Raw genomic sequence first — 16,778 nt, 5'->3', positions numbered from 1 at the left:
ATCCAACTTTTCACCCCATTTTCCTCCCACCTTTACAAAGTATCTGATTTAATTATAACATATTATAATTAATATAGGGCTGAAGAGCCCTATAGGATGAACACCCTGTTCATCTAGCTGCCTGGCTCCAACTAAAACTGTGTTTAAAATGTCATGCATAGCATATCCTATCATGCTAATGACTAGAATAATTTTTTTTAAAATACTGGTACAAAAAGTATTCTCAAAGAAGTGTTCTGCAAAGATCTCTACATTTGGAATCACAGAATCTAGATTCAAGGCATAGGTCTGCTATTTACCACTGATGTGAGCAAGTTCACATATTAATCTTTCTGGTTTCAATTCCCTTCTCTATAAAAACAAGGAGCTGGATTAGGAGACATGAAAGGTCTTTTCTCAGTTCTAATTTATGCTCTTAAAATCTGGTTAATATGGGAATGGGCACTGCAATGCTCTAGAAACTGAACTACTTCAAATAATTATTTTGGTGGGGAATTCCAACAGCTTGGCTACTATTTTTATAGTTGGTTTTGAATCACAGCAGGATAGTGACTGACAGAAACAAACATTACTAGTATATGAGCCCTATTCTTCATTTTAGAATCTACTCTTGTGGTGCTGATGACAGAGGAAACATAGCACCAAAAGTGACCCAATAAAGGTTCAAGTAACATATAATTAATTTATGACAGAGTGGAGTTATTCCATAATATTCTCATTTTCTCGCTCTCATGTTAATGTGTACTTGTTAATGCTAATTTCAAAAATGCAAAAATAATTTTATTAATAAACTCTATATGGAGGAGTTGGATTTCACATATTTTATTTTTCATTAGAAATTTATATATCATTTCCAATTCCATTCAATAAAAATACCATGAGAATTTCCTAACAACTTATCTTTCCATTTGTAGAATAATTGTTTCCAATTTAAACACCACTCTCTCCAATGATTTTGAAATATTCTCTTTCTCCTCCCTCACATTAACATGAAAATAGGAAAAAAAAAATCAGTAAAGACTGCCATAGTACTTTACAGTTACACCGTATGGCCATTTGCCAAGACCAAACTCATAGTTCTTTATGTTTTAAAGGGGGAAAGCCAAACTTTATAGTCAAATAACAAAATAAATAAAAGGTATTTTATAACTACTTAATGCTTTCAAGCATGACAGTCATAGAAATTTTAAACCATGGATAAGTGAAAAACAAAAGTAGATCTATTGTGAAGATGTTAAAGTGTCCTCAACACAAATCTTTTAGAACAGCAATGGAATACTTAAGAAATTAGTTAAGAGAGCATAGATTTATGATTTCAGAAAAATTTAAGTATTTAAAAATATATTTATGACAGAGAATGTGTATCCAATTTAAAATAACTTGCCTTTAAGCCGTAATTTTGTATACCAAGATTTCAAGTTATAAGAAACACTAGTGAAAATGTCAAGAGACAAGTTCTATGGTTTACCTTTCTGTAGGAGTCTTCTATTGTAGGATCATATTTTTCAACAAAGATTCCTTGGACAAACTGTACAGTCTGGAAAAATAAAAGTGGAGAAAAGCTGTGTCTAGGAATCAAACCTCTTGTCAAAAGTTAACAGCTTTAAAAAAGGCCACCAACTCAAATCATAATTTTAAAAGTTTTTGCAGAACTTCTTAAGCTTAATTTCTTAAGCTTCTATACTGTGTTATAAACTACACATAATATTAGAGCAAGATAAATTTATGTAAAACTTCAAAATGTAGCATATTTCAAAGAGGGTCAGTCATATATATGTTTAAGTCAATATATTTTAATCAGGGCTCTGACCAAGTCTATTTCTTCTGAGAGACTCTCTGGACATTAGTTTGTGTACCAAACTAAACATCTATAGAATACTTAAATACGTGCCCCTCTCTGCAAACTCTGAATGACCATGAGGCACCTCTGAAAATCAGAAAACATGGTATGATAGTCACCTTCAAGTTACATCCACACACTATAGTAAATTTCACTTGATTTAACTGTGACTACAAAAAATAAATATTACTTCACTGAGATTTTGCTCAACTTTTCCTCTATAAAAATTGTCTAGGCTGGAAACATGGTAGCTTATATCCTTTAAGAAAATACATACATGTAGGTTTACTGTTATATATTTAATAAGAAAGAATTGTTAGGGGGCAGCTGGGTGGCTCAGTGGATTGAGCCAAGCCTAGAGATGGGAGGTCCTAGGTTCAAATCTGGCCTCAGACACTTCCTAGCTGTGTGACCCTGGGCAAGTCATTTAACTCCCCTTATAAAATTATAAATTATAAAAATAATTATAAAATTTTCCTTAGATAGCTTTAAGACTAGAAATTTTCCTTTTTTGAATAGGTTAGATACACATATCCCACCTTATCCAGAAGAACATTAACTTTCTCTTGAGCAATCATTACTTTTCCAAAGAATTTTATCACATGCAAAACTGTAAATCTTCTAGTTTTCTTTATAGCTATCTGTTCATTCTTTCTTACACTCTTTTCAGGGATCATTATTTATCTCCCATATTCTTAGCATAGATATCCCTCAAGGCTCAATCCTGGGTCCTATTTTCTCTATATTCTTTGGGCCTTGCTGAGTAAACAAATTTTCACCACTTCTTTCACTTCCAATCCTTGTGATGCTGAATTGTGAGATCTGTAAGTCAGTCCTCCTTGCATTCATTCACCCTCAGATACTTAGATGTACTCCTCCCATGTCCCTTTGGAGTCACTATGCCTTCTGGAACTCCTGGAACAAACTTCCATTTGTTCAGGCTCTTTTCATATTCACCTGTTAAGCATATATGGCACCTCTCAAAATAACATTAATACTCATCCTCTCTAGCTTTCTCTCCTAGGTGCTGGAAGGTGAGTCAACATACTTCTTGATCCCCCAATACCACTTCGCATTCTTTTCAACAATTTCTCTTCTGAGGTTTACTTCATTCAAATATAGCACAAAATCCAATTTTAGTAGAAAGTATCTACTGGGTCCTAAAAATATTCTCCTTACAATGCCCAAAGGGCACTAAAAGACTATCTGCCCTCTGATCTAGCCATAGCACTGCTGGGTTTGTACCCCAAAGAGATAATAAGGAAAAAGACATGTACAAAAATATTCATAGCTGCACTCTTTGTGGTGGCAAAATATTGGAAAATAAGGGGATGCCCTTCGATTGGAGAATGGCTGAACAAATTGTGGTATATGTTGGTGATGGAATACTATTGTGCTAAAAGGAATAATAAAGTGGAGGAATTCCATGGAGACTGGAATGACCTCCAGGAAGTGATGCAGAGCGAAAGGAGCAGAACCAGGAGAACATTGTACAGAGACTAATACACTGTGGTATAATCGAACGTAATGGACTTCTCCGTTAGTGGCAATGCAATGTCCCTGAACAATCTGCAAGGATCTAGGAGAAAAACCACTATTCACATTCAGAGGAAAAACTGTGGGAGTAGAAACACAGAAGAAAAACAACTGCTTAAATACATGGGTCAAGGGGATATGATTGGGGAGGTAGACTCTAAATGAACATCCTAATGCAAACACCAACAACATGGAAATAGGTTCTGATCAAGGACACAAGTAATACCCAATGAGATTGGGCATTGGCTGAAGGGTGGGTGGAGGGGAGGGAGGGAAATAATGTGATTATTGTAACCAAGGAATAATGTTCTAAATTGACTAAATAAATTAATTTTTTTTAATGCTCCTTTCCTTATCAAGGAATTGGGTATTTGACTTTAACATCTTTATAGCCAAACTCCATAAGGGGATATCTCTTCAAAGACCCTAAATCTCTTAACTCTTAACTTAAATATTAACTCCTGTAATTTACTCCTCTATACTACATCTCAGTCACACACAAAGGTGGTATATTCTTGGCCTAGCAATCAGTCACAAGATGAAAAATTCAAATTTCTATATGAAATCCCAATCTTCTATCATTTTTTCTCTCCTTCTGCCTTTCCTCTCTCTCTCTCTCTAAACTTGTTTTTCTCCCTCAAATATTCTCCTAGGCCATAAACCCTTCTCTACCTTCCCATTCTAGTCTTGACCCTAGAGTTAACCAGTTCAATTCTGCAGCCTCCTAATCCTATTTCCTTGCTCTACTGTTCTACTGAATCTTACCACAAGTGGACTTGGTAAGAAAGTGGTAGTTTTAAGTGGTAGTTCAGGTTGGATCAAGTATTCCCAATTCCTGGGACTGTTATGCCATCCCCCCATACCTACTCCCATTTTGCTTGAATCCAACCATGGATTATTTCCACTACCCGCCTTCATTCTTACTCATGTGTTGAAGAGTAGAGATAGAAGAAATCCCAAAATCAAGTAGAATAAGATCACTATAATTTGGTTATCTCAACTGGGACCTCACTAAAGAAAGACAATTTTAAATTCTTCTTTGACTAAATTTATCCCACTCCCCGGAGATCATCCTAACTTTTTTTTAAAACCTTCTCCAATAATTCTGTTCTCCAATCTTCTGAGCCCCATCCATTACTGAGAAAACAGAAAATTCTCTATGGGGGGGGGGGGGGGGTCCCTTTTCTCTTCATATGAAAACCTCTTGACAAAAATCATTCATTATCTTCTTTATTTCAGTTTCTGGTAAGGAGTTGACTTTTCTACAGACATTTTCATGTCAACATAATAAAAACAATTCATTATTCTTTCTTTTTAAACTCATTCCTATTCTAAACTTCCTGTTTCTATTTTTTAAAAACACTTACCATTTGTCTTAGAATCAATACTACATGTTGGTTCCAAGGCAGAAGACTGGTAAGGCCTAGGCAATGAGGGTTAAGTGACTTGCCCAGGATTACACAGCTAGGAAGTATCTGAGGCCACATCTGAACATGGGATGTTCTGTCTCTAGCTCTTTATCCACTAAGCCTTCTAGCTACCTCCTTCCCTATTTGTATTAAGCAACATCATCCTTCCAGTCACTCAGAATTGGAATCTTATCATTATCCTCAACTCTTCATTCTACCTCATCCAACAAAGCCAATCAATTGCAAAATCCTTTTGTTTAAATTCCACAGTATCTCTCACTGGTCCCTTTCCCTCCACTCACACTTTAGTTTCTGTTCCGCAGTAGTTCAAAACTTCATCACCTCTCACCTCCGAACACAAAAACCTATTTGGTGTGCTTGCCTCAAATCTCTCCCATTTCAAATCCTCCACATAAATGCCAAAGTATATTTTCTAAAGTATCAACATCTTACTATTCTCCTTAATAAACTCTAATAGCTCCCTAGTGTCTCTAGAATAAAATATTCTTTGGTGTTTAATGTACTTCATAAACTAGCTCCAACTTCCCTTGCAAACTTCATTATGGATTATTCTAGTTTCTGCACTATACTCCAGACATGAATATGCCTATTATTCTCATCTCTGACCTCCATACCAGTTTGCTGAAAATCCCTCACCTAGAATATATTCCTTTCTCACTTCTGCCTACTGGAATTCATTTCTTCTAGAACTATGCTCAAGTGCCTCATTTTCTACAACACCCTATGTGTTAGTGCCCCCTCCAACTCACCTTGTATTTATATATTTAGATGTACAGTCTCTAGTATTACAAAAGCTCCTTGAAAAGACTTTCACTTTTGGTTTTCTATGCTTAATGCTTAACCTCATTTAGCACTGAAGAAATTAAGATTAGAACAGCAAGTAGTTAATTGAGAGAACCACACTGACATCTTGTGATTCAATTCTGGAGCTGCGTAGTTCCCTTTCTATTCAATTATGGGCCTAGTCCAAATTCTATCTTATGAGAAAACTTTACCCAATTGTAGGAATTGGGAGAAAACCTTATTGCATTGTTTGAACCTACCCCTCGTGGCTGGGAAGCTGGATTACTGTACTTGCTGTTTAGAGACCCTTAACCAATGATCTAAGGTATATTGACCAGAAATGCAGTCAGATCCAGTTTTCTAATAAATTAGTTTTCTAATAATTATATATCTCAAGCAACCCGAGTTTTCTGAAAAAAATCTCATACTGATCAGTTATTGTTTCCATGTTCCTTTGATTGTTTAAAAATATTTGGAGAGCACTAAGATACTACTTTTCGTGAATTGGGGGGAATTGTACCTATTAATTCTCTCCTCCCAATTTGGAAAATCCCTATTTTTTTATCCAACTGGAAATCAGATTACCTAATATTGTATTGTTTCCTTTTACTTAATTGGCCTTATTTGATTGTTTCTAATGTATAAAAGTCTGTCTCCCTCTGTAATTGAGGTTCAGCATAAGCTGGGTCCAATTTGTTAGGCAACTAACTGGAATGCACTACTCATTGATAAAATGGAATACTAGAAGATAAAATCTTTGTTTCATTTCAACCTTTACCCGTTACAACAAAAGATGTGTGTATATGTTTGCTGGTTGATGATTTCATCTATTCTCATATTTTCTTTCTTTGTTTTTAACCCTTATCTTCTATCTAAGATTCAATACCCTGTATTGGTTCCATGGCAGAAGAGAGGTAAGGCCTAGGCATTGCAGGTTAAGTGACTTGCCCAGGGTTATTACACAGGAAGTTTTGTCTAAGGTCAGATATAAACCCAGGCCTTGTCTCTAGGCCTGGCTCTCTATCCACTGAGCCACTTAGCCTCCCATTCCTATATTTCCTTTATTTAAACAAACAAACAAACAAAAAACTCTTACCTTCCATTTTAGAATCAATACTGGTTATTAGTTCCAAGGCAGAAGAGCAGTGAGTCAGGGTTAATTATCTGAGGCTGATCTGAACCCAGCAGTTCTCATCTCAAAGCCTGGCTCTAAGTCTATTGAGCCACCTAATTTCCTCTAAAAACCCCATTCCTATATTTTCAATGATGAACTTTACACCAAAGATTCCAAGAATTTCTCTAATGAGAATAATTCCTAAATCTTTGCCTAGAGGTCCCTTAGAAATTTCAGGCCATGAGGCGGAGTCAAGATGGTGGCCTAGAAGAACAGAAGTTCAGACCTCTGAAAACCCTTCCTTACCAATAACAAACTAAATGCTCCTAGGGGACTGAAAACTAAACTTAACAACAAGACAGAGCCAAGGAACCCTCCTGCTGGACTTAATTCAAAAGGTACACCCCCCGAAAAGCTGGAATCCAAGAACACTCGTGTTGGTTTAAGGGAAAGACAGAAGGAAGGTCCCAGAACCCACCCCCCCCCCCACCCAGAGTGCTGAGATTCCAGTAGCAGCGGGAACTTCTGGGCGGGCAAAGGTGCTGGTCTGAAGGTCAAAGCTTGAGAGCAGGGCTGGCCAAGTTCAGAGCTTCCAATACAGTTGACGGGGAAGAAGTTAGAGAGAGAGCATAGACCTGGCAGACTGGCCAGAGCTTTGGAGATCCCCCATATTTCCTCCAGCCTTCCAGGAAGTTTAGGACTCAGAGCACACCCAGCCCAACTAAGCTGAACTTAATCCCATCAAGTCTCCAGAACTCAGGGAAGCCCAGGCCCCCCACCCATCCTCATTGACTGCTGGACTTTAATCCAATCAAAAGCCTCCAGAGGACAGGGAAGCTCAAATCCCCCACAAACCTTCCCCAAAGACTATACCAAGAGAACTTCTGTTAAAGCTCCAAGAGGGGAGACTGATAGAAGCCCCCAAAAAACAAAAAAGTGAGAGGAACAAGAGAACAAATACGGGGAGTAAAGAAGGGGTGAATTTGAGCAAACAACAGAAGAAGAAACTACAATAGGCAGCTTCTACTCAGCAAATGGAACAGAGGGGGAGAGATCAGCAAACAATAAATCAGAAATCCCAGCAAACTGGATACATGCTGTGGAAGAACTCAAAACACAACTAAGAGAGGCTGAAGACAATTGGGGAAAAACACTTAAAAATTAAGATAAGTCATCTGGAAACAGAGGCACTTGAACTAAAAGAAGAAAATAGTGTCTTGAAAGCCAAAATCAACCAGCTGGAAAATGAGGCAAAGGAGATGAAAGACGAGGTAAAGATGATGAAAGACGATCTTCAAAGAAAATCAGATCAGAAGGAAAAGGATGACCAAAAAGCCAGAGATGAAATCCAATCTTTAAGAACCAGAATACAACACTGGAATTAAGTGACCTCACAAGGCAGTAGGACACTATAAAACAAAACAAAAAGAATAGGAAAATTGAGGAAAATGTGAAGCATCTCATTCACAACAGACAATTTAGAAAATCGTTCAAGAAGAGACAATTTAAGAATAATTGGACTACCAGAAGACCACGACAAAAGAAAAAGCCTGGACATAATACTAGAGGAAATTATTCAAGAATACTATCCCGATATCCTAGAACAAGAGGGGAAAGTGGAAATTGAAAGAATCCACAGATCACCCCATGTATTTAATCCCCAACTGAAAACACCAAGAAATGTTATAGCCAAATTCAAAAACTATCAGACCAAAGAAAAGATATTACAAGCTGCCAAGAAGAAGCCATTCAGATACCATGGAAACATGGTGAGGATAACACAGGATCTGGCTGCATCCACACTGAAGGACCAAAAGGCATGGAATATGATATTCCGGAAACCAAGGGAACTAGGTCTACAACCAAGAATAAAATACCCATCAAAACTGACTATATTCTTACAGGGGAAAGTATGGTCATTCAACACAATAGAAGAATTCCAAGGATTCGTAAAGAAAAGACCAGACCTGAACAGAAATTTTGATGTCCAAGCACAGAACTCAATATAATCATCAAAAGGTAATTAAAAAAGAGTGGGAAAAAACAACAACAAAAAATTTTTAAGAGACTCAATAAGTTAAAATGATATGTATCCCTATAAGAAAATAAGTCATTGGTAACTCTTAAAAACTGTTGCTATCACCTGGGCAGCTAGAAGAATTACACTTAGAGGGAACAGTGACAAACTGTATAGGATGAAAGGACAAGACATAAATAGGTATATAGATATATGCATGCATAAATACATATACATGTGTATGTATATATATATATGACTAAAGCTAAAAAAGAAAAGAGGTTATGACTAAAAGAAATGGGAAAAGAAACAAATGGGGGTAAATTTATATGTCACAAAGAAGCTCATGGCGGGAGGGGGGAGAACATCAATACGCTGGAAGGGTAAAGAGGTTGGAGATAGGAAATACTCAACTCTTACGTGCCTTGAAACTGACCCAAAGAGGGAAGAACAATCCAATCCATTCTGGAAGAATAGATTTGCACCCTATAGGGGAGTAGAAGGATAAAAAATGGACTGGTGGGGAGGGAAGCAGTACAAGGGAGGGAGACAGTGTGGGGGGGGGGATTTTAAAAAGACTATAGGGGAAAATAAGGGAGTGAATAAGAAGGGAGGGGGGTAGAAAGGGAAGTAAAATAAGGGGGGGGGGGGACGACTAGGGGGACTGACCATTAACAAACATTGGTGTAGAAGGAAATAGCAAAAGAAGAAAAGGCAAGACCAGGACTAGAAATCAAAATGCTGGGAAATACACAGCTAATAATCATAACTCTGAATGTGAATGGAATGAACTCGCCCATAAAACGCAAGCGAATAGCAGAGTGGATTAGAATCCAAAACCCTACCATATGCTGTCTGCAAGAAACACATGAGGAAGGTAGATACACATGGGGTGAAAGTAAGAGGATGGAGCCAAATCTATTGGGCATCAACTGATAAAAAGAAAGCAGGAGTAGCAATCATGATATCTGACAAAGCCAAAGTAAAAATCAATCTAGTTAAAAGAGATAGGGAAGGTAATTACATCCTGATAAAAGTCAGTATAGACAAGGAGGAAATATCTGTACTCAATATGTATACACCAAATGGCAGAGCATCCAAATTTATAAAGGAGAAACTAGAGGAGCTCAAGGATGACATAGATAGAAAAAGTATACTAGTGGGAGATCTGAACCTTCCTCTATCCGAACTAGATAAATCAAACCAAAAAATGAATAAGAAAGAGGTGAGAGAAGCAAATGAAATCTTAGAAAAATTAGAGTTAGTACACATATGGAGAAAAATAAATAGGGACAAAAAGGAATACACTTTCTTTTCAGCAGTACATGGTACATTCACAAAAATTGACCATGTATTAGGGCACAAAATCATTGCAAACGAGTGCAAAAGGGCATAAATAATAAATGTAAGCCTCTCAGACCACAATGCAATAAAAATAATAATTAGTAAGGGTACATGGAGAGATAAATCAAAAATTAATTAAAAATTAAACAATATGATTCTCCAAAACCGAATCGTAGAAACAATTAATAACTTCACTGAAGAAAATGACAATGGTGAGACATTCTTTCAAAACCTATGGGATGCAGCCAAAGCAGTACTCGGTGGGAAATGTATATCCTTGAGTTCATATATAAACAAATTAAGAAGGGCAGAGATCAATGAATTGGGCATGCAAATTAAAAAATTAGAAAGCAAACAAATTAAAAATCCTCAGATGAAGACTAAATTAGAAATCCTAAAAATCAAAGGAGAAATTAATAAAATTGAAAGTCAAAGAACTATTGATTTAATAAATAAGACTAGAAGCTGGTACTTTGGGAAAAAAAATAAAAGACAAAGTACTAGTCAGTCTAATTAAAAAAAGGAAAGAAAAAAACCAAATTGACAGTATCCAAGATGAAAAGGGAGACCTCACCTCTAATGAAGAGGAAATCAAGGCAATCATTAAAAACTACTATGCCCAATTATATGGCAATCTAAGTGATATGGATGAATACTTACAAAAATATAAGTTGCCTAGACTAAAAGAAATAAATTACTTAAACAACCCCATATCAGAAAAAGAAATTGAACAAGCCATCAAAAAACTCCCTAAGAAAAAATCCCCAGGTCCAGACGGATTCACAAATGAATTCTATCAAACATTCAAAGAACAGCTAATCCCAATATTATACAAACTATTTGACAGAATAAGCCAAGAAGGGGTTCTAACAAATTCATTTTCCGACACAAACATAGTAGTGATCCCAAAGCCAGGTATGTTAAAAACAGAGAAAGAAAACTATAGGCCAATCTCCCTAATGAATATAGATTCAAAAATCTTAAATAGGATACTAGCAAAAAGACTCCAGCAAGTCATCCACAAAGGTTATCCACTATGATCAGATAGGATTCATACCAGGAATGCAAGGATGGTTCAATATTAGGAAAACCACCCACATGACCATATAAACAAGCAAACCGACAAAAATCACATGATTATCTCAATAGATGCAGAAAAAGCCTTTGATTAAATACAACACCCATTCCTATAGAAAACAATAGAAAGTATAGGAATAGAAGGGCCTTTCCTAAAAATAATAAACAGTATATATCTAAAACCATCAGCCAACATAATCTGCAATTGGGGTATTCTCAAAGCCTTTCCAATAAGATCAGGAGTCAAACAAGGATTCCCATTATCACCTCTATTATTTAACTTTGTACTAGAAACACTAGCAGTAGCAATTAGAGAAGAAAAATAAACTGAAGGTATTAAAATTGGCAATGAGGAGACCAATCTGTCACTCTTTGCGGATGATATGATGATTTACTTAAAGAATCCTAGGAAATCAACCAAAAAGCTAATCGAAATAATCAACAACTTTAGCAAAGTTGCAGGATACAAAATAAACCCACATAAGTCATCAGCATTTCTATATATCTCCAACCCAGTTCAGCAGCAAGAATTAGAAAGAGAAATTCCATTTAAGACAATATAAAATATTTAGGAATCTATCTGCCGAGACAAACACAGGAACTATATGAACACAACTACAAAACACTCTCCACACAATTAAAACTAGATCTACACAATAGGGAAAACATTGATTGCTCATGGGTGGGACGAGCTAACATAATAAAAATGACCATCCTACCCAAACTTATCTATCTATTTAGTGCCATACCCATTGAACTACCAAGACACTTTTTTTACTGAATTAGAAAAACCCATAAAAAAGTTCATTTGGAAGAACAAAGGATCAAGGATATCCAGGGAAATAATGAAAAAAAATTACAAAGGAAGGTGGTCTTGCAGTCCCAGATCTCAAACTACAAATTACAAAGCAAACATTGGTGTAGAAGGAAAGAGTGAAAGAAGAAAAGGCAGGAACAGAAGCAGAAATCAAAATACTGCGGGAAAATACACAGCTAGTAATCATATGGCAAACCCAAAGACCCCAGCTTTTGGGACAAAAATCCATTATTTGATAAAAACTGCTGGGAAAATTGGAAGACAGTGTGGGAGAGATTAGGTTTGGATCAACACCTCACACCCTACACCAAGATAAACTCAGAATGGGTGAATGACTTGAATATAAAGAAGGAAACTATAAGTAAATTAGGTGAACACAGAATAGTATACATGTCAGACCTTTGGGAAGGGAATGATTTTAAAACCAAGCAAGACTTAGAGTCACAAAATGTAAAATAATTATGATTACATCAAATTAAAAAAGTTTTTGTACAAACAAAACCAATGTAACTAAAATTAGAAGGGAAACAACAAATTGGGAAACAATCTTCATAACAAAAACCTCTGACAAAGGTCTAATTACTCAAATTTATAAAAAGCTAAACCAGTTGTACAAAAAAAAAAATCAAGCCATTCTCCAATTGAAAAATGGGCAAGGGACATGAATAGGCAATTTTCAGTTAAAGAAATCAAAACTATTAATAAGCACATGAAAAAAGTGTTCTAAATCTCTTATAATGAGAGAGATGCAAATCAAAACAACTCTGAGGTATCACCTCACACCTAGCAGATTGGCCAATGTGACAGCAAAGGAAAGTAATGAATGCTGGAGGGGATGTGGCAAAGTTGGGAATTAATGCATTTCTGGTGGAGTTGTGAATTAATATAAGCCTTCTGGAGGGCAATTTGGAACTACAAAAGACTGTCTGCCCTTTGATACAGCCATACCACTGCTGGGTTTGTACCCCAAAGAGATAATAAGGAAAAAGACTTGTACAACAATATTCATAGCTGCACTCTTTGTGGTGGCCAAAAATTGGAAAATGAGGGGATGCTCTTCAATTGGGGAACAGCTGAACAAATTGTGGTATATGTTGGTGATGGAATACTATTGTGCTCAAAGGAATAATAAAATGGAGGAATTCCATGGGGACTGGAACAACCTCCAGGAAGTGATGCAGAGTGAGAGAAGCAGAACCAGGAGAACATTGTACACAGAGAGTGATACACTGTGGTACAATCAAACGTAATGGACTTCTCCATTAATGGCTTTACAATGTCTCTGAACAATCTGCAGGGACCTATGAGAAAAAAAAAAACTATCCTCAAGCAGAGGACAAACTAAGGGAGTAAAAACACCAAGGAAAAGCAAGTGCTTGACTACAGAGGTTGAGGGGACATGATTGAGGAGAGACTCTAAATGAGCACCCTAATGCAAATACCAACAACAAGGAAATGGGTTCAGAGCAAGGACACATGTGATACTCATGTGTCGGCTAGGGGAGGGGTGGGAGGGAGGAAAAGAAAATGATCTCTTGTTTCCAATGAATAATGTATGAAAATGACCAAATAAAATAATGTTTTAAAAACTTAAAAAAAAAAAAGAAGAAGAAATTTCAGGCCACAACTGTCAAACACATCTTCCAAAAATCTCTATTGCTAAATGGTCATAGGAATTGCCCCTCGTTCTCAAAGACAATGTTCAGGATTATCTTTTTTTAATTCACTCTTTCCCTTTACTGATATCACTGCTGCCCAGAACACCTCATTCAGTCTTATTTTCCACTTCTTCACCTTAGTAATAAAGTGTAAGATCTACAGAGGTAGTACAAGTAGTAATGAAAAGGAAAGAAGAGAGGAGGGCAAATTCTAATAACTTGCTAACTCATTACTATCCCCTTCTCCTTCTTGGCATCTCTTTCCCCATCTCCCCACCCCACCCCCTGCAGTCATGGTCCTAGTAGCAGTGTCTCTACCCTCATTTCATCTCAGTTCAATTCAACCCACATATATTAAGTATTTATACATGCTGGGTACCATGCTGGAGATATAATGGCAAAAATCAAAGCCCTTATACCAAGGACCTCATGTTCTAATGAGTAATAACTCTCATTTATATAGTTCTTTAAAGTTTAATGGGCTTATTTGTATAATTTGATTCTCATAACAACCTTCTGAGATAAGTAACAGATTTTATAGATCAGTACTCAAGAGGAGAAGAGTTAAATGAATTGCCCATGGTCACACAGTGATTCACTGTCTCTGATAAGATTTGAACTAAGATCTTTCTGACTCCAAATCTAGTATTCTATCCACTAAGTCATGTGATCCTTCAAACCTTTTCAAACTACTTCTCTACTCCAGGGCTCTTATGATAAAATTCTTGGTACTATCTTCCTTTAGGAAAAGGCAAGCGAGTCTGTGTTTCCTGTGAAATATAACTGAATCTCACTGTTTGATAACTTTTTTTTTACATGCCACACCCCTCTGCCCAGCCACCCATGTGAGTATGTCCTCCCTCCACTGTCTGGGGTGAGGGGTGGGGGGATGAGGGGGGAAGGGGGGGACATGGGACACCTCACAGGCAGCTTGAAGTTGCACTTCAAGCTCAAATCTCAAAAATGTTCACCAACACTGATTCTAGTCCAATCTCTTCGTTTTAAAATTGAGAAAACAGAAAATGACATGCCCAAAGTACTACGATATCAAGACTGGATAATGAGCCCAGGTCCCTGCCTTTCTATCAAAGGTTCTTTTCTGTTACAAAGACCTTTTGTTGTTCTTATGGAGTCTGAATAAAAAATGAGAGGACCAAACACTATAATGAAAAAAGATGTGAATGAGTTAGCTGAGGCTCCAGGAAAGAAGAGTTAATTATAGAAAAAATATGAAAGATGAGGGCTCCAATAAAGGAGAAATATCCAGGTCTGAATCCATTTCAGATCTAATAAATACAAGGAATAACTTTTAGTAAAATTGTTTTGAGGATTTTAAGTTTTGTGATTTTCTCTTTTGTTTGTTGTTTAAATGTTCCTTCCTAGTACTTAATCATAATATTCCTTAGAAAATCTGAGAATACTTGCGTGTATACTTTATGGACAGGAAACTATGGGATAAGGCATGAGAACATGTTCTAATCCAGAGGTATCAAATATGAATTCTGCTGAACCACATTAAAATGTAGTTGGGAAATATTTAACAAAATAAAAATATGATATTAAAATAATGTTAATGTGATTTTCTAAATCATTATGTGATCTATGAGTCTTTCTATAGAGTTTAGTGGCCACATTTCCATTTGAGTTGAACGCTACTATTCTAGTCCATGGCAGTCCCAAGAAGGAAATAAAATCTGGCCAAAAGTAATTGATGGTAGTAGTAGAAAAAGATGAAATTAGACTAATTCTTAGGCCCTCAGTAACAATGGGGAACAAGGGAAATAAACATCTTTTATATACCTACTATGTGCCAGCATGTGATGATGAGACAATGAGATTGCCACTTGCAGGAAAGTGCTATGCCACTATAATCAATGCATTTATTCTCATGCCATGAGGAACTCTGATGAAGTCCAAGAAAAATTTTATGAAGACCTGGAGACTCTTATCAACCAGGTGACAAAAAAGGACAAGTTTTTAATTCTGGGTAAATTTAATACCATAGCAGACACAGACTATCAGACATGATAGGGAGTCCTTGGAAATAGCAACAGCAAAGGCTGGAAAACTTATGAATCTCATGACTTTTTGGCATCACCAGTGCCTCCTGTTTACCTAAATGCAATAAAACTTTGTGGATGCACCATTGCAGCACATTGGCATATAATAAGACTCTATTACTATAAGAAGAGACAGACAGGATATGAGGGTGACTAAGGAAATGTGTAGTTTAAAGTGCTGGCCTAATCAGACTTATCCTCTCCAACTTCAATATTGGCATTCAACAAAGCAACAGCCCCAAGACAAGATGACTACCAGAAGACTTAATGTCATCAGATTTAGAGCTCTTCTTGTAGAGACAGTTTGTGGCTCAGATTTGGAGGGAAAGCTAAACCAACATATGGCTGGCAACAGTGGAGCAGAAAAGGGCCTCTCCTTTCAAAAATATGGTGTACAGCATTGCATTTACTCCTTTTGGGAATACTTGCAAACATCAGGATTGGTTTGATGAAATTGTTGGGGAATTTCAGAAGCTACTAAATAATTGAAAAAGGGTTTACCAGTAAGATCGTTCATCTGTGTCTAAAAAGACAGCATTTAGCTTTAGCAAAAGTGCAAATGAAGCATTGAGAGATCCAAAATTCTTAACTCAGTAAGAAGGGAGTTGGAATTTAGTTTTATGATAATTGTAAAAACTCAACACACTTCTATGATGGCTATTTATGGGCCAAAGACCTATCCTTGCATCTCAACTACTTAGTGATGATGGAGCCATACTGATCAGAGATAAGGACACACCCTGGAAGAAGGGATAAACACTTCTATAGTGTTCTCACCAGACCATCATTAATCACTGCTGAAGCCACAGACAGTACAACACAAGTTGTAATCAATTCCATTTTAACCCAACTTCCAAGAAGAGGTTTTGAATGCCATTGGTTTCCTCTTGTGGCAAAGCTCCTGGTACTGATTACATTGCAGCAGACATTTTCAAGGCAAGAGGTCCACTACTCATATAAAAGCTGACTATAATTTTCCAAGTTATATGGCAAGAGGAGGTTATCCCCCAGGAGATCAAGGATGCCTTCATTGTCTATCTCTATAAAGAAAAAGGAATGAGACTATCCTGTGACAGTCACTGGGAGGTGGAGGCTGGGGTGC

At 36.7% G+C, this 16,778-nt stretch overlaps 1 protein-coding gene across 1 annotated transcript in view; it reads right to left on the bottom strand.

Annotated features, from left to right (window-relative positions):
- The window catches only part of RAP1A (RAP1A, member of RAS oncogene family), a 97,689-nt gene that overhangs the window by 14,817 nt on the left and 66,094 nt on the right, over nucleotides 1-16,778 (bottom strand). Inside the window, exon 3 of the mRNA XM_056819207.1 lies at nucleotides 1,469-1,537. Coding sequence (XP_056675185.1) covers nucleotides 1,469-1,537 — 69 coding nt within the window. The remainder of the gene's footprint in view (nucleotides 1-1,468; nucleotides 1,538-16,778) is intronic.

The sequence above is a fragment of the Monodelphis domestica genome, chromosome 2 (assembly GCF_027887165.1).
Source record: "Monodelphis domestica isolate mMonDom1 chromosome 2, mMonDom1.pri, whole genome shotgun sequence".
In the NCBI taxonomy this organism is placed as follows: Eukaryota; Metazoa; Chordata; class Mammalia; order Didelphimorphia; family Didelphidae; genus Monodelphis; species Monodelphis domestica.
Note: the sequence above shows the minus strand (reverse complement) of the source record. Positions and strands in the feature narration are given on the sequence as shown.